Below are 21,484 nucleotides of genomic sequence, written 5' to 3'. Positions count from 1 at the left end.
ATTCAGGCAACGATAGTTGGTCATTTTATAGACTGGTGGTTAGGGCTTCCAATGATGCTGTTGGTATGGACTGACAAGACCATGAAGATGGAGACTCAAGAATGGCAGCAAATGAAAGATTTTAGATGATGCGTGCCTGAATGCTGGCTGAAAAAGAAGGAATTTTTGCAATTGTCATGCTGTGGCCATGGTATTAAATTTCCACAAAATGTCAAAATTTCCGTCTAAATTTCTAGTTTCCACCATCCTTGAAATCGACATTGCAATCAGTTTTCGTTTTACAAAATTTCCATTTATCGCCTGAAACTTATCGAATTCCGGTGAAATTTGTTGAAATTTTAACTGTAGAGTCAATTTTCCTTGAAATTCAAATTTGAGATCCAAAACACACGTTGAAATTTCTCTCTTAACTTTTCTTTTTTATTCAAACTGAAGACTATTACACGAAAGAGGAATAGCTTTCAGATGTTGAAAATTATATGAAAATTAAACTTAGATATTAGCTGTAACATTTAATTTGACTACTTATTTCTAACTTATCTGTGCTTGTGTAATAAATAATATTTAACTGATTTATTGATCTAATTTATATTAATTGAATACTGAATATGATTATTATTTTATAGTTATTGCACCTTATACACCAAATACTTGACCTTGATGTATATTATTTATAGTATTTTAGTCCTAAATCTAGTATTGTTATTATCTCTATTAGTGATTTATGAAGTTCCATAAAAAAATCCATGCATTACTATTAATATCCATCATTTTTTTAAATCATTATAAAAATTGACATTGACATCAGAACTTCCATAGAATTTTTTCATACTTTTGAAGTCTTGACATTTTGGTCGAAATCAAATTTAGAACCTTGGTGATGGTGTGGCTATTTGATTGACGACTTGTGTTGCTTCCTTTAACACAAAAGCTAAGTGGGAAGAATGAAACTAACCAAGAGAAGGTAAGTGTGCAAAGCATCGTGGAATTGAAAAGGGAGAAAGAATATGAATGGAATGGTGCTTTGATACTAAATGATGCAGAATCAAGGAGAGAAGGAAGAAGAAGATAAATAGGGGCAAAACTCACATACTTCCAATTCAATTTCAAAGACAACAATAAAACCTACTAATATGTATAGGGAAAATAAAATTAATGAATACAAACTAGATTCTAAACACATATACAAACAATTCTCTATATAAACACAAGCCTAATATTAGTTAAATTGAACATATTTAGGTTTAGGACCCAACAAACCATCGACCCTCGTCTTTGAAATTGATTCCCATGCCATACTCCCAGGAAAAGCTTCAATGATCTTCAACAAAAGGGTACCTGTACCTGAAACTTACACTGGTGAGTAGGTAGAGAATACCTAGGGGTGCCAAAAATGACCAGGTAGATTCATATATATCGGTCCACTTTTTTGGAGCTGAGGGACTGAGGGGGGACCAACTTCCATTATAAATTTTTTTAATTTGTTGGAGATTGATGCCGGCATAAATGCACAATTGCACATGAGTACATGCACATTTTTAAGGTTCTCATCTTTCATTCATGTTAACTATGAATGTATTACTTAATTTAATGCATGTTCATTCTTGCACATAGATTTGTTATGTAAATGTTTTGTCCTGAGTGTGGGTTTGATCTGGTTGATCCTGCAGGGGAATTTGCTCAGGAACATGGGATGTGACTTGTTTCATTGAGCATTTATGCATATCTGATCTGGTGAAATTATTGATGGTTTTTGGCCTTTGCTACATCAGTAATATCCTAATTTTTTTAATTCTATATTTTACTACATTAATTCTGTTAGAAATACCTGAATCTGTATCTGTTCCCTTGAGCTTGATGTGGTTCATGTGCAAGCATTTGTCTGCCACTTTTTTGAGGCTCACCTTGAGTCCACATCCTTTTCTTGTACTGCAGTTCAATTCATTTTAACGATGACATGGTTTTGCATGTGCACAATTTCTGTTTTTGGTTTGCTTCACTTTTATTTTGTAATTTGATGTGTATCTGCACTAGGTTTTCTTTTGTAAACAATCATCTTATTAGCTTCCTTCTGTTCATTGTTTTAGACTCATCTTTTGGGTACTTCAATCCACAAAAAATAAAATTCATTGATATGCATCTTACTGTCTGTATTCTAGATATTGATTCGTATACCATTTCAGGATAGAAAATGTTATAAGTTCTTCAGTTTGTACACATAATTTTAACCATAAAAAACTTTTTATGGACATAAGAAATGTTTGTGTCATAAACAATACGACACGAGTGCGGCTGGACTGTTTTACATGTGTCAAAGTCATGACTATTCATGAACATTTGATTATTCATTGTGCATCTTGTATGAAAATCTTGAAGATGAGATTCCTGTACTCATGTAAGGAAGTGAAAGATTGCTTCTCTACTGTGAGAGGTTCTTCTCTTTCCAACTTTTTTTGGTTGGATGTGGGGAGAGTGCGGAGGAAGTGTGGTAAGAACATGCAATTATGAGTGGTTTTCTTTGCTTTGTTGTGAATTTTTTCTTCTTTAAGCTTAAAGCACAGTTATGAGTATCCATGATCATTTTTGGGTTTATGACCCATTGAGGACAGATCAAGTTTGAGGGTATGGATATTTTTCTGTTCTGTTATAATTAAAGCTTTCTACATTCTGGACATTGATGATTGAAATACAAAATAAAATTAATTAGAAAGCTGTTTAATTGATGAGTTAATGGTACCATTTCTTTTCCTCTTTGCACCAGCTATAATGTTCTTATACCTCTTGCTCAAGGTGGGGATCATTCAGTGCATAGGAAAAAGTCTCTGCAAGATGTGTTGGGCTGCATGTGAGACATACTGGTTTATTTTAGAAGACATTACCTGTTTTCTATGGCACAAGCTAACCAATGTTAAGCGGGTAAACCGTCGTCGCCGCCGCCGCTTTCAGGACATTGAATTAGGATCCAGTTCAAGCGGCGAAAGTGAGTCCTTGGACAATTTTTATAGTTGGAGTGCTGACAGAAAGCAGAAGCCAGTTAGAAGAAAGAATCAGTTGCAAAACTCTCTCCATTTTGCACGGCAGCATCCAAAATGCAGATCTGGTAGTCACCATCACCACCACCACCACCACCACCACCACGAAAGGTTGAAAACAGGAGCATCATTATCTGTTCGTGTTAAGGGCAGCTCTCAACGTGTCAGGAGCTTGAAAAAGCTGCAAATACGGAGGGTGCATAATCCTCGAAGAAAGAGAGTAACATTTAAGAGGCGGCTCAGGTGAACATATAATAAATGTAGTTAAGATTTTTTGGGGGTTCATAGGAATTACTGTTAGCAGAAGGTAAGAGGAAGTATTGTTTTTGAAATTGCATCTGATTAAGGTCAAAAGAGTATTCACTAATTATATAGATCATATGGTATTTTACTCCAAGACTTGCACAGAATATCATGACGTATCTGGTTGGGTTGAAATCCTTTTTAGATGAATAGAATGGCCTAGGACACAATATTGTTGTCTTCAACACAGGCTAATTTACAGTTCAAGGCTAAGAGACGGTGAATCTAAAAATTGAAGCGGTGAATTCTTGCTGGTTTTTTATGCCTTTTGAGTTTGGAGATCTTGTCATAAGCCCTCCCAAAAAGGGGATAATAGCAGAGAAAACAAGCCCAAGTTGAAGGTAGGTGAGCGTAGTGGGTATCCTAATCCGTGATTGCAATTTCACATTGCAAAGAGCTGAGAGGAAGAATATGATGAACTGATTACTAGGGAACTTCAACCCAAGTCCTGCCCCGCATGCATGCACACTTCAATTAATTAAAGCAAGAGACAGTTTTCAGTCAACGAATTATCTCATTATTCCTACACTGCTGTCAACCTTAAAAATAAGCTACCTATGCATAAGTAATTTGATAAAATAGATCTAATTTTAAAATATTTTATAACTTTCTCATTATATCCATCGACGCCCTAATGTGCATTGCTACATATTTTAAGAATAGCTATTATTATTCTCAAAGAAAGGGTGCTAGAGATGCAAAAAAACGAGGAAGCAATATTTGCCAATGGACTAGAAGTAAATTCCTTTGTGAGTCATAGACGCTTGTGCAAGAAGGTTACAAAAACAAGGGCATAACATAACAATATACTCTAAGCATAAAGTCAATCATTTTCATTAGTATCTTTAGGACACTCTTAGCAAACCAATTTAAATTTAACTAGCATTGTTGCAGTGGAATTGCAGTATCTGCAATTTGTTATACATAGTTCACAGTTTCTCTTCTTTGTCCCTTTTTGGTCCGCTGATAAAACCACTACTATGTGGCCAATAATTATAATTCCTTCGTCCATATCAAATCTAGAACCCACCATCATGTATTGCGTTATTAAGTGAGATGTCTTAGTAAAGAAGGATAGTTCAGCATGGATCGAAATAGAGGTCCAGTTAAATCATTATTTGATGAAGGTGAGAAAATTCCTTTGGCCCCGACATGGCTCAATGTCACAGTTTGACTATTTTCACACCCTTGTAAAGGGTCGTGCGGTGCTAGCTAAAACACTCATAACTAGCCAGTCTATCATTTACCAACATTCATTCACGAAACACTTTCATTAGCATTCATTCAAATAGTAGCGGAAACAGTATCAATTCATGAAAGTTGTGGCAAGCAAGCAATAAACATTGAAACAAACGTAATTCATTAACAACACCTTTGTTGACATTGTGTGCTTAGCGAGGGAGGCAAGTAGGCTAAATACGTTGACAAAAGCTAGTGAGTTTTACAATGACTGATGAACACTCACCCTCCCCTAAAGAGGTTTTTATGTAATTATCATCTTGACACTAGGAAACATCAAAGTGACCGAGGAGTCATACTGTCTTATTTGGTATATAAAGACACTACTGGTAGAAAATAATCCTACACTAGTATTTACATGATGGAAACCCATCCCAAACACACGAGACAAGCAGTCACAGGCAAGCATAATGCCCTGAACAAGCTTAGCTCGTGACATTCTCCCCCACTTATGTGGTCAACGTCCTCATAGATTTTGGTGCTAGGTACACTTAAACTTTGTCCACGAATGGTTTCATATCTCCCGCAGAATTCCAGTTGATTTCTTTGTCATCAAGGCATTTCCACTTCACTAAGAACTTCTGCCGCTTTTTCCTTGAGTATATGAACTTTCTGTCTGCAAGGATCTCTTCAACTTCACGTCTGTCAGGTTGCACTGTCTTTAACTCCACTATGTTGGATTGACTTCTGCTCAAGTCATTGGTATCGGCATTTAACGACTTGAGGCAGCTGACATGAAACTACGGTGTTCTCCCCTGATTTGCCCACTTCTTCATTTGCTTAGAAGCTTTCTCCAGATAGACTCGGGCAAACTCTGCATTCTGTCTCCATTCTTTGGTGAAGATGTACACCCTGGGACTCTTTCTTTTGTACGGCTCGCCCATTGTGTGAGGTAACAGCGGCTGCTGGCCTGTAACAATCTCAAATGTGCTCTTGTTGGTTGTTGAGCTCCTTTGGGCATTGCCATAGAACGGAGCCACATCAAGTAGTTGCATGCCATTCTTCTGGTTGTCGTTGACAAAATGGCGCAAGTATTCATCTGGCAGCTCTCTGAATCTCTTTATTTGTCCATCTGTCTGCCGGTGATAACGTGAAGAGATGTCAATATGTGACCTGGATATCTTGAAAAATTTTGTCAAGAATTTGTGAGTGAACATTAAGTCTCGGTCACAAATAATAACTTGGGGAACACCCCAGTGTTTCACAACAGTCACAAGGAACAATGGTGTCATCTCCTTTGCCGAACAGTACTCTGGTGCGATCATAAAAGTACCATACTTCTTCCACTCTCCTTTGTCTTGTTGGCAAGTGAGACTAGTTTTAGTATAATCAACCACATCATCTCGTGTGTGGGGCCAACAATACCTCCCAAGTAGTCCTGTCATTGGAATCATTCTTCACGAATACCCCTCAACGAACTTCCTGCAATATCTAGTAAGGCCAAGAAAGGAACGCAACTCCTTCACTGTCGTGGGGATCTTCCATTCTTGAATCATCCTTACCTTCTCCATACCCCTCCAGATACGACCTTGTTCAATCACATGACCAAGGAATTTGTTGCTCCACTGAGTAAAAGAGAACTTCCCTTTCTTCACATCCAGACTATTTCCCCTCAGCTTGTCGAACACCTTTTGTAGATGCTCTTCATGTTTCCTCTGAAACAATACTGATGCTCCCAACGGTGCTTTGGAAGGGCGAACACATCCCACTTCCAATTCATCAAGCTGTTTTCCTAACTTTATTATCTTAAGAGGCGCTATCTAACATGGCCCTTTAGTAGGTGGTTTTACTCTTGATAACAACTCGATCTCATGCTTCACAGTTCGTCGTGAAGGAAAATTGTGAGGCAGCTTATCTGACAACACCTCCTTGTACTCATCCAACACCGCTTGGATGGTCGTAGACTCCAGATCTTGGCCTACTTCTTTGTCTACCACCACCGTGGCTAGACGTGTCTGCTCACCTTGGCCCAATCCCTTATTGAGTTGTATGGCTGAAAGGGATTTCCCGTCGTATCCTTTCCTCGTAACGACTTGCACCTTGCACGAGTGATCTCCCATCAGACATCGAGAACCAGCCGAAGGCATTAGCATTGCCCTCGTACCCCTTAGGAACTCCATTCCTAGAATGATTGGAAAATCATCCAATGGCAGCGCTGTGAAATTCGCATGACCTTCCCACTATCCAAGCTTCATAGTTACTTGCTTGGCTACTCCTAGAGTAGGCTGGGCTATAGAATTAACTACTTTCATGTGTCCTGTATCCTTCTATATGGATAAGTTGAGTCTCCATGCTTCCAATTGCGAAACAAAATTATGAGTAGCCGCCGTATCCACCATAGCGTGGGTACTCTTCCCATTTATCCTCAAGTCCACAGACATTAACCCTTTTGCTTATGTGACTTTCGGTGCTTTTGCCTGCTTTTCCAATGTGCTCACCAGCCGCATTGAACCTACCCTTGGGGCATCATCCTCTTCCTCCTCGTTTTCCACCACTTTTCCCAAAGTGGAATCTTGCAAGGCATTGAGTAATCCCTTGTGTTGACACTCACTCACTCTGTGAGATCCACCACACAAGTAGCATGAAATTTTACTTTTCCCATTTCCATTGGGTGTGTTGAACCCTTGAGACGACGAAGTTTCGTTTGAGGTTGATGATTTAGAGTCGGCTCCCTCACTTTTGCGTTTGCCTTTCTTGAAAGACTTTCCACTGTTTCCCTCTTCGCCAAACCGTTTGGACAAAGTGGTATCATCACCAGTGTAGTCAGTCAAGCATTTTGCAGCAGCCTGTGCAGTTGACAAGGCTTGAACTCTTTGCCTATGAAGTTCTGTCCTTGCCCACGGTTTCATCCCCTCAAGAAAATAGAACAACTTGTCCTTCTCCGACATATCCTGAATATCGAACATCAAAGAAGAAAATTGTTTCACATATTCCCTGATTGACCCTGTATGCTTGAGATCTCTCAGCTTTCTCCTTGCATTATACTAAACATTCTCACGAAAGAATTGGGCCTTGATCTCTCTCTTCAAGTCTGCCCAACTATCGATTACACAACTTCCATTGTCAATATCTTTGTACTTGGTACGCCACCACAGTTTGGCGTCACCAGCCAACTACATGGTCACAGTATCCACCTTTGCCTATTCTAAGGCCATCATTACAGCGCGAAAGTACTGCTCCACATCAAACAAGAAGTTCTCTAACTCCTTGGCATCATGGGCACCCCCATATGTACAGGGTTCTAGTACCTTGGTCTTGCTAACTCCTGGAGTGTTGGAGTTCCCCATAGCAAGAACCATCAGATTTAGCTTTGCATCTAGATCCACCATCCGAGATTGCACAATTTCCACTATATGGCGAAAGTCCTTTGACATCTCACCTAGCAAACTTGCTTGATGCTTTTGTGATCCAATCACTTCATCAACAAATTCTCTCATTTGGGCCACCTCTACGGCCACAATATTGGTTGTTGCCTCAACCTGTGCTTCCAGCACGCTGATCCTCTCAGCATTGTTTGGTGCCATGGTCACTTACCAAAGCTTTCCAAATCCCACAATGAAGGTAACTGAATTCTCGTAGCAACTCAACTTTGGCTCTGATACCAAGTGTCATGGTCCGACTATTTTCACACCCTTGTGAAGGGTCGTGCGGCGCTAGCTAAAGCACTCTTGCTTAATTAGCCAGCCTATCGTTTACCAACATTCATCCATGAAACACTTTCATTAGCATTCATTCAAATAGCAGCGGAAACAGTAATCAATTCATGAAAGTCATGGCAAGCAAGCAGTAAACATTGAAGCAAACGTAATTCATTAATAACACCTCCGTTGACATTGTGTGCTTAGCGAGGGAGGCAAGTAGGCTAAACACGTTGAAAAAAGCTAGTGAGTTTTACAATGACTGATGAACACTCACCCTCCCCTAAAGAGGTTTTTATGTAATTATCATCCTGACACTAGGAAATATCAAAGTGACCGAGGAGTCATACTGCCTTATTTGGCATACAAAGACACTACTAGCAGAAAATAACCCTAGTATTTACGTGATGGAAACCCATCCCAAGCACACGAGACAAGCGGTCATAGGCAAGCATAATGCCCTGAACAAGCTTAGCTTATGACATTCAGCACCCCTATTTTGTAACCATAAGCCCGCCATTGGCAATTGATCTCCATTGATGTTGCAAGAAAAACCTTGTTATAATTGGTATTGTGAAATAACGTCTCTTCAAACAATGCACAACAGAATAACAATATTGTTGTAAATGATCAAACATACACTTGCAACAATATAAATGGTGAATACAAAATACTTCCACAACCATAGCAATATAAAGAAAACAATAATAAGAGCAACAACACCAGGAATTGCGTGGTTCAGCAAAGCCTACATCCACGGGAGCAATCGACAAGAGTTTCACTATGAAAATCAAAGATACACACTACAATGGTATACAATAACCTTCTCTCCTTCTCACCCTCCTTCTCTTCACAATATGCCCAGAAAGACATATTTAACAACCCCTCAGAGGCTTCCCTCCAAATATCCAACTGTCCCAACGTTCACATTCAAAATCTGAAATCTTTCTCGCACCCCCGAGAGGCCCACTGGTCGACGAGTCACTACTGCATAACACAAAGACTTCAACACATGCTTTTCTTCCTTTGTTTATGGACTCCACTAAGTATAAGAGCCGCACAAATACAACAATCTCCACCTAGGCGATTATACGCCCCTTAGGAGAACCTGGAAAAACATATTTAATTGCTCCACCTTGAACTTAGAACATTTAGCTGGGACCATCTCCTTTCTAGCACTTGGAGACATGCACCAAGTCCAAGCAACGCCGCTTGAACTTGCCGATTGCAGCTTCAGCTTCTACCATCAACCCTGATACAGTTGTAGATGCAATACCCAAAAAATTCACCCTAGGCTTCCAAGAAGACCTTTCCATAACAGTAAACACAAAAGTTGTTGCAAGCCTTATATCACCAAAGCCTCCTGCATAGTCTTCAGCAAATCTAATAACTGACGGTTCACTCTATTGCTTGCTGAAACACCACATTGCACAAAATTAGGGGACCTTTGACATATCCCAGACATCACAGCTTGTCCTTGGGTATCAAGCGGCAGACATTCCATATTGATTCTCCACAGAACCCCCTTGAGACAGCAAACAAAGTCTCTCTGCAATTCCATCCATAAAGCCATCCCATAAATAACACCAATCTCCGTATAGCACTGTCCACAAAATCACCCTGAGATAACACTAATCTCCCTGTAGTTTTGTACATGCGAATCAGAAAACCAAGACCCATCTTGGCTGTACCCAACACATTCATGTTAAAAACTTTCAATAGAATTCTCAACTGATTAGCCTCAGTTAAAGCATTTTCAACAAATAACATGTCATTCATACACAACAGATACATCATTCCACTGCATCCTATCACCCTCTTCCAAACTGGAAGCCTCACTAACTCACACACCTGGTATATATGCAATATCTCCATTTTCTCTACCATAGCACTCATCCACCTATTTTGCCCTTTGCCATGCATTGCAACTTGAAAGATAGTAGAAACTTTTCTGATAGTAGTAATGGATACATGAAGAATCAGAATGCCAAATTTATACCTAGGTGGTGGTCTGATTGTCACGCCTTGAACTTGAAAATGGGCCCCAGGGTGTGATTTAGTAACCTAACCCGTCCCTATATCATACGACTATCCATGATACTATACAATATAAAGGTCTGACCCCGTAGGGTTCCCGTATACCCTATCCACAATCACATACACAATATACGCAGCAGACTAATTCAACCTATTACATCATATTACCATATCAGAGTCTATATAAAATCAAGAATTAATTCCCAAAATACATAACATACCCTGGGTGTCTATATAACCCAAAATGACAACTTGGCCAAAGATCAGGACTACACAAGTACTTCTACAAAGCTAACTAACAACCACGCTCCTGAAATGCTAGGATGCTAGTGTCGGCTATTCGAAGGACCTGAAAAACATTTGTATGATAGGGGTGAGACACCACTCAATGAGGGAGAAACATGTTATATTAGTGTGTGGATACATAAGTGTTATTTCAATAGCAAACATACATTTCACAATTCTAGTATTTTCACAAATATAGTTCCAGTATATATATGATACAAAAGCAATACGATCTGGTGTCATCACACCCTTCGGCCTAAGCTGGACTGTCTGGCGGTATTTCACACCCTTTGGCAAAAGTCGGTGCCCTTGGTAACTTGGCATAACATAATCCCCCACAGTGTTGAACCGATGTAGGTCTGGTGTTCTCACACCCTTTGGTAAAAACCGACCGATCTAGTGGTATTGCACACTCTTCAGCAAAAGCGGGACATCAAAGTCGGCGGTCTTATTCCTACTCGGTTCAATACCTCAGCCTACGTCATTTTAATTCAGCCCACTTTGATATATCCCCATTGGTATTATCCCGCAACAACATTTTCACAAAACTTGGAACATTTTGGAACTCACATCCCTATATCTCATTTGAATAATTCACAGCCTACGGTAGTTAACCGGTACACTTTACTACAAAATACATAATTCAAATTCACCATCTCATTTGGGTAAACAAACAATCACATGTCAGGTATTCCAAAAATACAGTTTAAAAATAATCAAAGGCACGATCATCTCTATATCATAGTTTATACCAATATAAAGTTTTCCAACAAAAACAGAGATGATACCCCAAACCCCCAATTTTCCCAAAAATGGTAAACCGAAAAACCCATAATTTCACCTGATAGATTTTTCCAAATAAGTAACCAAAATATCCGTAGAATCGTAAACTACAATTTTACCGATTCAGATTAGAAAAAACAACTGATATAAACAGAAACCCCTACCTTTCCCGAAAATCGAAACACGAACTTAATTGGTCCAAAACAACGACACGGGACCCCCAAAACCTAAAAATCGAAGAACAATACTTCAGTATATTCAAAACTACTACAGATCTACCGAACCAGAAATGAAATTGGACTCTTACCTAAATTTTGGATCAAAACCCAAAAATCCTCGACACAAAATTCTGATCCATTATAAACGTAGAGATTCCCCTTTTGATCCACGTGGTAACGTCAGATCATTGATTTGGGTAACAGATGACCCGAAACCCTAGAGAGAGAGAGAGAGGTTCGAGTTCTAGAGAGAGAAAGAGAGAGAGAGAGAGAGAGTTCTGGTTTCTTCTTCATTAAGAAAGTGATTTAGATATTTATAAACCTTTGACCTGACCAACCTCATTGACAAGACGGCATCCTCATCGACAAGCATAAGAAGGGAGTTCATCGACGATGGAGTGGCCTCGTCGATAAGCCTGAGATTTCAGAATTCTCAAAACCTTTCAGCATCCTCTCGTTGACGAACTTTTGAATTCTGTTGCCGATATGGAGAAAGGACTTCGTTGACGAGCCTTGCTGATTTCCCCTTTTTAAATTTCCTTCCCTTTTCTTATTTATTTAATTCAAAATTCTCAGCTCAAGTTCTTACAACCTCGCCTCCTTACAAAAATTTCGTCCTCGAAATTTGTAGTCTCTCACTAGATAACTCACCCACATACCAAAACGTATACCCGACTCTAGAAAGAGTCGGCGGCCACCCACTTAATAGCCCCGTCCCAAATATATAACATACCCTCACTTATGGCGGATGAATACCGTGGTTACATACAAAGGGTATCGGGAATTCACAATATCAGAAAACCCTCCCAGAGACTAACTACACATTAATACTCTAAACAAATACATAAAATACTTACCCAAACCATAACTGTAAACATTACCTTCAAAACAAATGTGGATATTTCCGGCGTATTTTCGTCTCCAATTCCCAAGAAGCCTCCTCAATCGTGTGATTCCGCCATAACACTTTCACTAATGGTATCTCCTTAGTATGCAGCTTTTGAACTTTTTGGTCCAGAATCTGAACGGGTATCTCCTCATACGCCAAAGCATCCCTAATCTCTAAGGATTTGTAACTAATTACATGTGACAGATTCAGCATGTACCTCCTAAACATAGATACGTAGAATACATCGTGGATCCGAGAGAGCGCTGGAGGTAGTGCAATCCTGTAGGCTACTGGACCCACTCGTTCAAGTATCTCGAATGGCCCAATAAACCTCAGGCTTAGTTTTCCCTTCTTCTCAAACCTCATCACCCTTTTCATTGGAGCGATTCTCAGGAATATCTTACCCCTACCTTGAATTCCAACTCACGACGGCAAACATCTGCGTAATTTTTCTGCCGACTTTGAGTTGATTTAATTATATCCTTGATCAACCTGACCTTCTCAGAAGCTTGTTGTACGAGTTCGAGACCGAATATTTGCCGTTCACTGACCTCATCCTAGTATAGAGGAGACCGACATCTCTGACCATACAATGTTTCGAATGGTGCCATACCAATATTAGCTTGGAAGTTATTGTTATAGGCAAATTTCACTAACGGTAGAAACTGAATCCAACTACCTCTGAAATCTAACACGCGAGCCCGTAACATATCCTCCAAGATTTGTATCGTCCTCTCTGACTGTTCGTCAGTCTGGGGGTGGAACGCTGTACTAAAAGTAAGTTTCGTCCCCAGTGCCTCATGTAAGCTCTTCTAGAATCGAGAAGTGGATCTTAGGTCTCGATCTGAAACAATGGACACCGACATCCCATGCATTCTGACTATCTCCTGCATGTATAGATCTGCTAGCCTACTCAAGGAGTAGCTAACCTTCATCGGGACAAAGTGAGTAGATTTAGTCAACCTGTCCACAATCACCTAGATTGCATTCTTCCCATGAAGTGCTAGCGGTAATCCGGTGACAAAGTTCATAGAGATATGCCCCCATTTCCACTCCAGGATACTCAATGGCTGTAACGGCCTTGCCGGTCTTTGATGTTCATCCTTTACCTGCTAACACGTCAAACATTGCTCCACAAATCAATCAATCTCCCTTTTTATGCCACTCCACTAGAAAGATTCGTGTAAATCTTAATACATCTTCGTGCTACCCGGATATACCGTATATAAAGAATGATGTGCCTCCTCCAGAATTGTCCTCCTTATCCCCTCGTCATTTGAAACACACAGTCTGGTTCCAAACCTCAACACACCTCCCTCGGAGATGTTAAAACCTACAGCCAGCCTCTGCTGCACTTTCTCTACCACATCAACTAACTCCTCATCATTAGCCTGCTTGACTTTAATCCTCTTTAATAATGTCGGCTAGATCACCAAGCTAGTAATAAAAGCCTGATTATTAGCATCCACCAACTTTACGCCAAGGCTTTTAAGATCCCTTCTAATATGATGTTGAGTTATCACTGTTGATATCGTTGCATGCTCTGAGTTCCGACTCAACGCATCAGCTATCATGTTAACTTTCTCCGGATGATAGTTGTAGTGACCCGAAGAATAATAGCATTTTAATAATAATAAGAGGAAGAGAAAATAGATATAGAAACAGAAGGAGGCCTCTGCGTTCGTCGATGACATTGCATTTTGAGAGAAATAAAAATTTCAGAAAATTTTTAGGGCTTCGTCGACAAACACAGGATTTCATCGACGAACATAAGGTTTCGTCGATGAAGGTTTAAAGAATTTCGTCGATGAATATAAGGCTTCGTCGACGAGAACATATCGAGAGACGATTTGGACTTCTCTGAATTTCGTCGACGAATACAGGGCTTCGTCGACGAATTTACTGAAGGATTCGTCGACAAAGTGACGTGTCTCGTCGACGAACCTAGCCCTATAAATAGTGGAAACCAGGGATTTTTATCATTTTCACCGCGTCTCTCTCTCTCCTCTCTCTCTCTCTCTCTCTACGTCTCCCTCTCCCTTCTCTCTTCGATTTCGGCCCCACCAGTCGCTAGATCAACGATTCGAAGCTACTACGACACTCTTGGCGGAGTTCTCTGCAAATCTGCCGGAGCAGATCGTCGGGAAAACAAAGTTGAATTTCATCCCAAATTCAGGGTAAGGCCTTTTAGCCCCTTTTTGGCCTTATGTTATACGAAATAATGTAGGCAGAAAAATATTGATATTATGTTCTGGCATATGTTGGTTTCAGGGTGTTTGGTAGGAGGTCCTGCAGGTGTTAGGCTTGTATTCCCTAGGGGCTTTCCAGAAGTCAGGTAAGGGAAATATGCTATGCTAGGTATTTCTTAAATACTATACAACTTATTTAATTATGAAAATTATGTATTTATATATGGTGTGACTTGTGATTATGATTATGGTACGGGTATATGTTTTACGAATGCTAGTTTCATGATTTTACAAATATCAGTACCATAATTATGTGAATTTCAGTACTATGATTTTATGGATTTTAGTACCACGATTATACGGATTTTAGTACCATGATTACACGAATATCAGTATTATGATTATGCAGTTTCAGTGTTATGATTATTCAGTTCTCAGTATTATGATATATGAATTACAGTATAGTTTATGCAGCATCATGGTTATTACGATTACTTCAGAATCATGGTAAATTAGATAGATATGTATAGAAATATATTATATGATATCAGACCCTGTTGGACTTATAGCTACAGAGTACGGTATCGTTGCTATATATATTATGTTAGTTTATGAGTGCAACCACTTATTCAGATAATACGTGGTAAGGTCGACCACCTAGGCTCTTTAAGAGGTTAAGCTCCCTATCCAGATATGGGTTGAGGTGGGCAGGTCGACTGGCGGAGTTCAGTGATTTATTCCTGGTTGGCCAGTTAGGGTAAATCCAGCCTACTGGCCGCACAACCTTGTCATGAGGGGGCAAGTCATGACACACAGATAGCCACAAGGAACAGTTTCAGTTACTATTACATACGTACGGATTTACAGAAACAGGGACCATACTTATGTACACTAGAAGTACTTTGAATTATAACCATAATACTATTATGTTAAGTAATAGGGAAAAAGGGTGGTGTATTTTATTATTTGTATGATACTTTTGTACTCAGTTATTCATGTTTATATGAAAACAGATTTCATGATATATTGTAGCTCATTTGCCATACACTAGTAATAATATATTTTTTCTTACTAAACATTGGCTCATCCTAGTGTTGAAATATTTTTCAGGTGATCCAGGTAGGTGAGCAGACCAAGCTCGCAGATAAAGGGGTGTCTGTAGTGCCCTGTCAGAGAGTGAGTACATTTTTGGGGAGTGTTTTTGTATATCCCAGTATAGTTGAGGGAGTTTTTTTTGAAAAATAGATATATGTGTATATTTTGGGGAACATGATAGTACTATGGTATTGGTTTTGTATTGTATATAATGGTTTATGGTTATGTTTATTTAGTTTCTGCTTCTTGCTGTTTAGGTTTATGGTTGGGTTTATTCCTAGCATGCTATCAGAGTATGTTGAATGTTATGGTATATATATATAAAAAATAGTTTATTTAGCAAGTTGTTACAATAGCTAATGATGCAATCGTAGTACCTGATCATTCCAGCCACCTCCACTGCCTCATATTCAACTCCTTCTACGTGAAAAAGTATTTGAGGGTCTTGGGGTCCGTGAAGATCTCACACTGTTCACCGTATAAGTAGTGTCTCTAGATCTTCAATGCATATACTAGTTTTGCCAACTCCAGATCATGCATTGGGTAATTATTCTCGTACTCCTTGAGTTGCTGAGAAGCATAAGCAATTACTTTCCCCTATTGCATCAGTACACATCCCAAACTCTTCAGCGATGCATCGCTGTCAATCACAAAACCACCGTCCCCAGATGGGATGGTTAAAGTCGGAGCAGTGACCAGTCAGCGTTTCAACTCCTGGAAACTCTGATCGCACTTGTCGATCTAATCGAATCTCACATCCTTCCTTATCAACCGTATCAAAGGGTCAGACAATCTAGAGAATCCCTCCACAAATCGCCGGTAGTACCCAGCGAGTCCTAGGAAACTCCAAACTTCTTGAACGTTCTTCGATTTCACCTAGTCAACCACTGCTTCTATCTTACCTGGATGAATAGAGATACCCCATCCCGACACGACATGGCCAAGAAACACGACTTGCTTCAACCAAAACTCACATTTCTTTTACTTGGTTTACAACTTCTTTTCTCGTAGTAGTTGAAGTACTAACCTCAAATAGTTTTCGTGCTCTTCCAAACTTTTAGAATATACTAGAATATCGTCGATGAATACCACTATGAACTGATCCATGTACTCATAGAAAATCCTGTTCATTAGGTCCATAAATGCCGCTGAAATGTTAGTCAACCCAAATGGCATGACCAAAAACTCGTAGTGACCATATTTGGTTTGAAAAGTAGTCTTTGCAACATCCTTAGTCCTAACTCTCACCTGATGATATCTTGATCGTAGATCAATTTTTGAAAAGACATACGTTCCCTATAGCTAGTTAAACAGATCATCTATATAAGGCAACGAGTATCAATTCTTCACTGTTACCTTGTTCATCTCGCGGTAATCAATGCACATTCGCATTGACCCATACTTGTTCTTCACAAACAATACTAGAGCTCTTTAGGGAGAAACAAAGCCCTTATCCAGTAGTCCCTGTAACTGCTCCTTCAATTCTCTAAGTTCAGCTGGAGTCATCTGGTATGGAGCTTTAGAAATTGGTGCCTTGCTTGGCAGCTTTTCTATAGCGAACTCCACCTCACGATCAGGAGGTAAACCGGATAAGTCTTCCGGGAATACATCTGGACATTTGTTAACCACTCAGATATCTTCAAGTTTCAGATCATCATGAGGTGGTTCTTTCACGCAAGCTAAATACCCCTGACATCCGTCCAAGAGTAACCTTCTCGCCTGCATGGCCGGCAGAATCTGTGGTGTCGAATGCACACACAATCCCACAAACTCATATTCCTGCTCCCCAAGAGGTCTAAACACCACCACTTTCGTACGATAGTCAATCACCACAAAACTGGAAGATAATCAATCCATCCTCAGTATAGCATCAAACCCATACATGTCGTATACTACTAGATTCACTGGTAGCAACCTTCCCTAAATTACTACTGGACAGTTCTCTAACATCTTCCTACAGATCAACACACTCCCAGACGGTATAGCCACAGACAACCCCTCATCCATCACTTGGGTTTCAGCCCCACACAGTTTCATAAAATTTGGAGATATAAAGGAGTGGGTTGCTCCTGAATCGAATAAAACAACAACTTTATTTAAAAGTAGTAACATGATACCTATCATCACGTTGTCAGCGTGTTTTGAATCCACTGGAGTACGCGAGTACACTCTCGCCTGAGTTGTGTTTCCCCGAGGCACCTGGTTCTGTCCCCATTTCTGAGTTGGTGCAGTCGTACCAGTGATCGGCGTAGGACAGTTTTGGGATACATGGCCCGGTTCGCCACAACGGTAACAGTTACCCATGTATGGTTGACACTCCCCATCATGCCACTTACGAAACTTAGCATAATGCATGCGAGATGGATCCCCCTGCAGACCTTGCCGTTCCATATTCTGGCGATTTCTTGAACAATAGTTCCTCTTCTGCCATTGTCCCTGTCTAGAACCAGTCTGAGAACCAGAAGGTACAGGCCTCTTCTTCTAATCCTATGCCACCTCATCATCCCGAAGACCAACCTCAACTACGATGACTTTCTCCACTAGAACCAGAAACTCTCAAATCTATAGTATTCCTACCAGTCTACAGATGTCTTTCCTCAGACCCTTCTTGAACCTCTGAGCCTTTTCATACTCATTTAAGATCATACACGGTGCAAAGCAAGACAACTCAGTGTCTCTAGCTGCGTAACTCTGCACCGCCAGGGTCCCCTGAGTCAGACTCGAGAACTCATTTGCCTTTGCATCACGGATGGAAGTTGGGAAGTATCTTTCAAAGAACACCTCCTTAAAATGGCCCCACATCATCCCTGATGAATTAATCCTCTGTTTCTCAAGCAGACTCACCGCCATCCACCATCTCTTAGCTTCCCCTGCTAGTTGAAACATAGCATATAAAACTTTCTACTCATTGGTGCAGTGCAGAACTTTTAGTATCTTTTCTGTCTTTTGCACTCACTTCTCCGCTACAATCAGGTCGGGTCCTCTAGTAAACGTCGGAGGATGTATGCCGGCGAACTTCTCAATGGTGCAACCCACAACTGTAGGTGGACGCTCCCGTCCCCTAACACTTCGCCTGATTCTCGCATAATATGCCTGGTCAAACCCTGAGGCACGGAAGGTGACCTTTCATGCGCAGTCCCCTCCGAACTACTATCCCAATTGCTATCTTTGGGCTCCATACTGAAAATAGTATATGACTAGATTAGCATTCCTATATCATTGCACAGTTAACACAATCATTTGCAGAATATTTATGTTAAACTCTAGACTCTTAGGCCTAGGTTTGCCCTACTGCACAAATACGAAACCATCAATGCTTTGCCGTGATTTTACTGAAATTGTCATTCCAAGAAAAACACAGAACACCATCAATGAATCCCTGTCTAACTACAAGACAACCCTCGACCTAATCTACCCATTTCCTACATCCTATACTCTGGTATGTTCACATAATTACGCCTAACCAAGTCTACAAGACCTAACAACCTCGTTAGCTCTGATACCAAGTTGTGACACCCCGAACCCAAAAATGGGCCCCAGGGTATGATTTAGCAATGTAACGCCCCGGACCCGTTATGCGGGGCCCGGTGCCTTAAGAGACCGACATGAGTCTCTGATTCCATTCAAGCAGCGGAAATAATAAATAATCTCAAAAGAAAATACCAGAGTGCTATATTTACATACGTTGGTCCATAATAATTACAACCTAATCCTTCTTATTACAAAACCAGAATATATATATATATATATATATATATATATATTAACATAAACTAAAAAAAAACATATCCGATTTGCTATATTTAACTCACAAAACTACCCCCGCCCTAGAGCTATTTAAGCTCGATCACCGGGATAACCTGAAAAGATTTAGCATATGTCGGGGTGAGACACCTCTCAGTAAGGAAGAAATAGTTTATAATAGTGTGTGGCTGAAGTGTTTATAATACGATTAAAATATCCTTCTAAAATGTACACACAGTCCACAAGTAACCCAGATGTCATGCACACAATCACACAAAATCAATGTTATTATCGTCCTTTCGCATATTCACAACCATCAGTATTTTATTGTTAATTTTTTGGAATAGGCAAATCTACCCGCCCATACAAGCAGGTTCCCTCTGCTCTAGTGCTAACATCAGGGCACTCACCTTTCTTAGTAAGCCCTCGGGTTATGTATTCAGGTAAAGACACCGAGAATGGGGAAGATCACTCGCCCATACAAGTGGCTTCCCTCTACCCTAGTATCCATGAATTACTAGCAGAGTACTCGCCTTCCTCACCTAGCTCTCAGGTGGAATAATATACTTTACCCAAAATACTTAATTTATTATCATTCGTACAAAGCCAACACAATCGCTTCACAAAATTTCATGCATACGCTCATATCATAATTAATCCACACAGGATCCAATCACACAACATCAGTGTCCACAAAGGACTAATCAACACACAACATCAGTGTCCACACAGGACTAATCATCACATAGCATCAGTGTCCACACAGGACTAATCAAACACACAATGTTAGTGTCCACACAAGACTGGTCCACACAGGACTAATCAAACACATAGTATCATTGTCCACATCGGACTGGTCCACACGGGACTAATCATCACACAACATTAGGGTCCACACAGGATTGGTCCACACAGGACAAACTAACCAACCTGTTCATGGTAAATAGGTAAACAAACTCCTAATACCACTGCCAATGTTTACCTCCCAGTATAAATGCCCATATAACGACCTCCTCATACCACTGCCAACGTTATATGACGGTTATACCAAGTACAATATAACGACCTCCTTATACCACTGCCAACGTTATATCTTCATTTACATGAACCACACCAAAGATCAATAACACACTTGACTAATCAACCATGTCCACGCAATTACCACAGTATACTCAACCATCCAGTATTTTCGGCCAAACAAAGTTCACAATCCAACCAGTATATTCAACCAAACAAGATTTATAGCCAAATAACATTCACAATCTCAATGAATTAATCATTCCACTATGCTCATATTCATTTAATTGTCAAAATGGTCTCAACCACACAATTTTTCCCAATTTAATACATATATAATTAAAACAATATTTTCAATATTAGTTTGGCTCAGAAAAATTATACTTGTATATGTAGGACTTTTACCCAAAATTAGTCATTTTAACAATTACTAAAAGCTATTATAAAATATTTTCCCTTACCTAATTCCCAAAAAGTCCCTTAAAATGATCAGTCCTATACCCGCAGGGTTCCCTGCTCAACACCATGAAATCCACATCCCCTAGAACAAAACTTTAGTATTTCTTCGCATATAATATTTCTTATAACTAGGGTAAAGCCAAATTTTACATAAAAGTCTTACCTTAAATTTGGGATGAATCCCCAACTAGCTCCACCGACGATCCACTCCAGTAGATTTGTAGAGAACTCTTCCAGGAGCGTTGTGGTAGCTTCAGATTGTTGAATCAGCGGAAATCCGGCCCAAAATCGAAGAGAGAAGGGAGGATGGCTAAATTTCTAGAGAGAGAAGGTGAGCATGCAAGAATTCTGTGCTAAAATAAAAGAAAAGTCCTTTTTATACCCAAGGATTTGTCAACGAGACATGTTGATTCGTCGACGAGTCCTATACACAGTTCGTCGACGAGACAGCCAACTCGTCGACAAATTTTAGTCTATAAAAACTCCTCTCAGTTATTCCTCGTCAACGAGCCACATAACCACGTCGACGAGCTAAGTAGAACATTCGTCGACGAGA

At 40.0% G+C, this 21,484-nt stretch overlaps 1 protein-coding gene across 4 annotated transcripts in view; it reads left to right on the top strand.

Annotated features, from left to right (window-relative positions):
* The window catches only part of LOC131158007 (uncharacterized), a 36,673-nt gene extending 20,732 nt beyond the window's left edge, over positions 1–15,941 (top strand). For 2 of the 4 annotated variants that reach the window (XM_058112553.1, XM_058112554.1), the window contains one exon: positions 2,762–3,429. In XM_058112553.1, the coding sequence (XP_057968536.1) occupies positions 2,762–3,279 (518 nt within the window). In that variant the 3' untranslated portion in view covers positions 3,280–3,429. Of the gene's footprint in view, positions 1–1,670; positions 1,772–2,761; positions 3,430–15,723 lie in introns of those variants that run through there. The other 2 variants (XM_058112552.1, XM_058112551.1) reach the window with 2 other exon arrangements.
* Positions 15,942–21,484: the final 5,543 nt, after the last annotated feature.

This window comes from Malania oleifera, chromosome 6 (assembly GCF_029873635.1).
Source record: "Malania oleifera isolate guangnan ecotype guangnan chromosome 6, ASM2987363v1, whole genome shotgun sequence".
Taxonomy (NCBI): domain Eukaryota; kingdom Viridiplantae; phylum Streptophyta; class Magnoliopsida; order Santalales; family Ximeniaceae; genus Malania; species Malania oleifera.
This window is presented reverse-complemented; position numbering and strand designations above follow the sequence as displayed.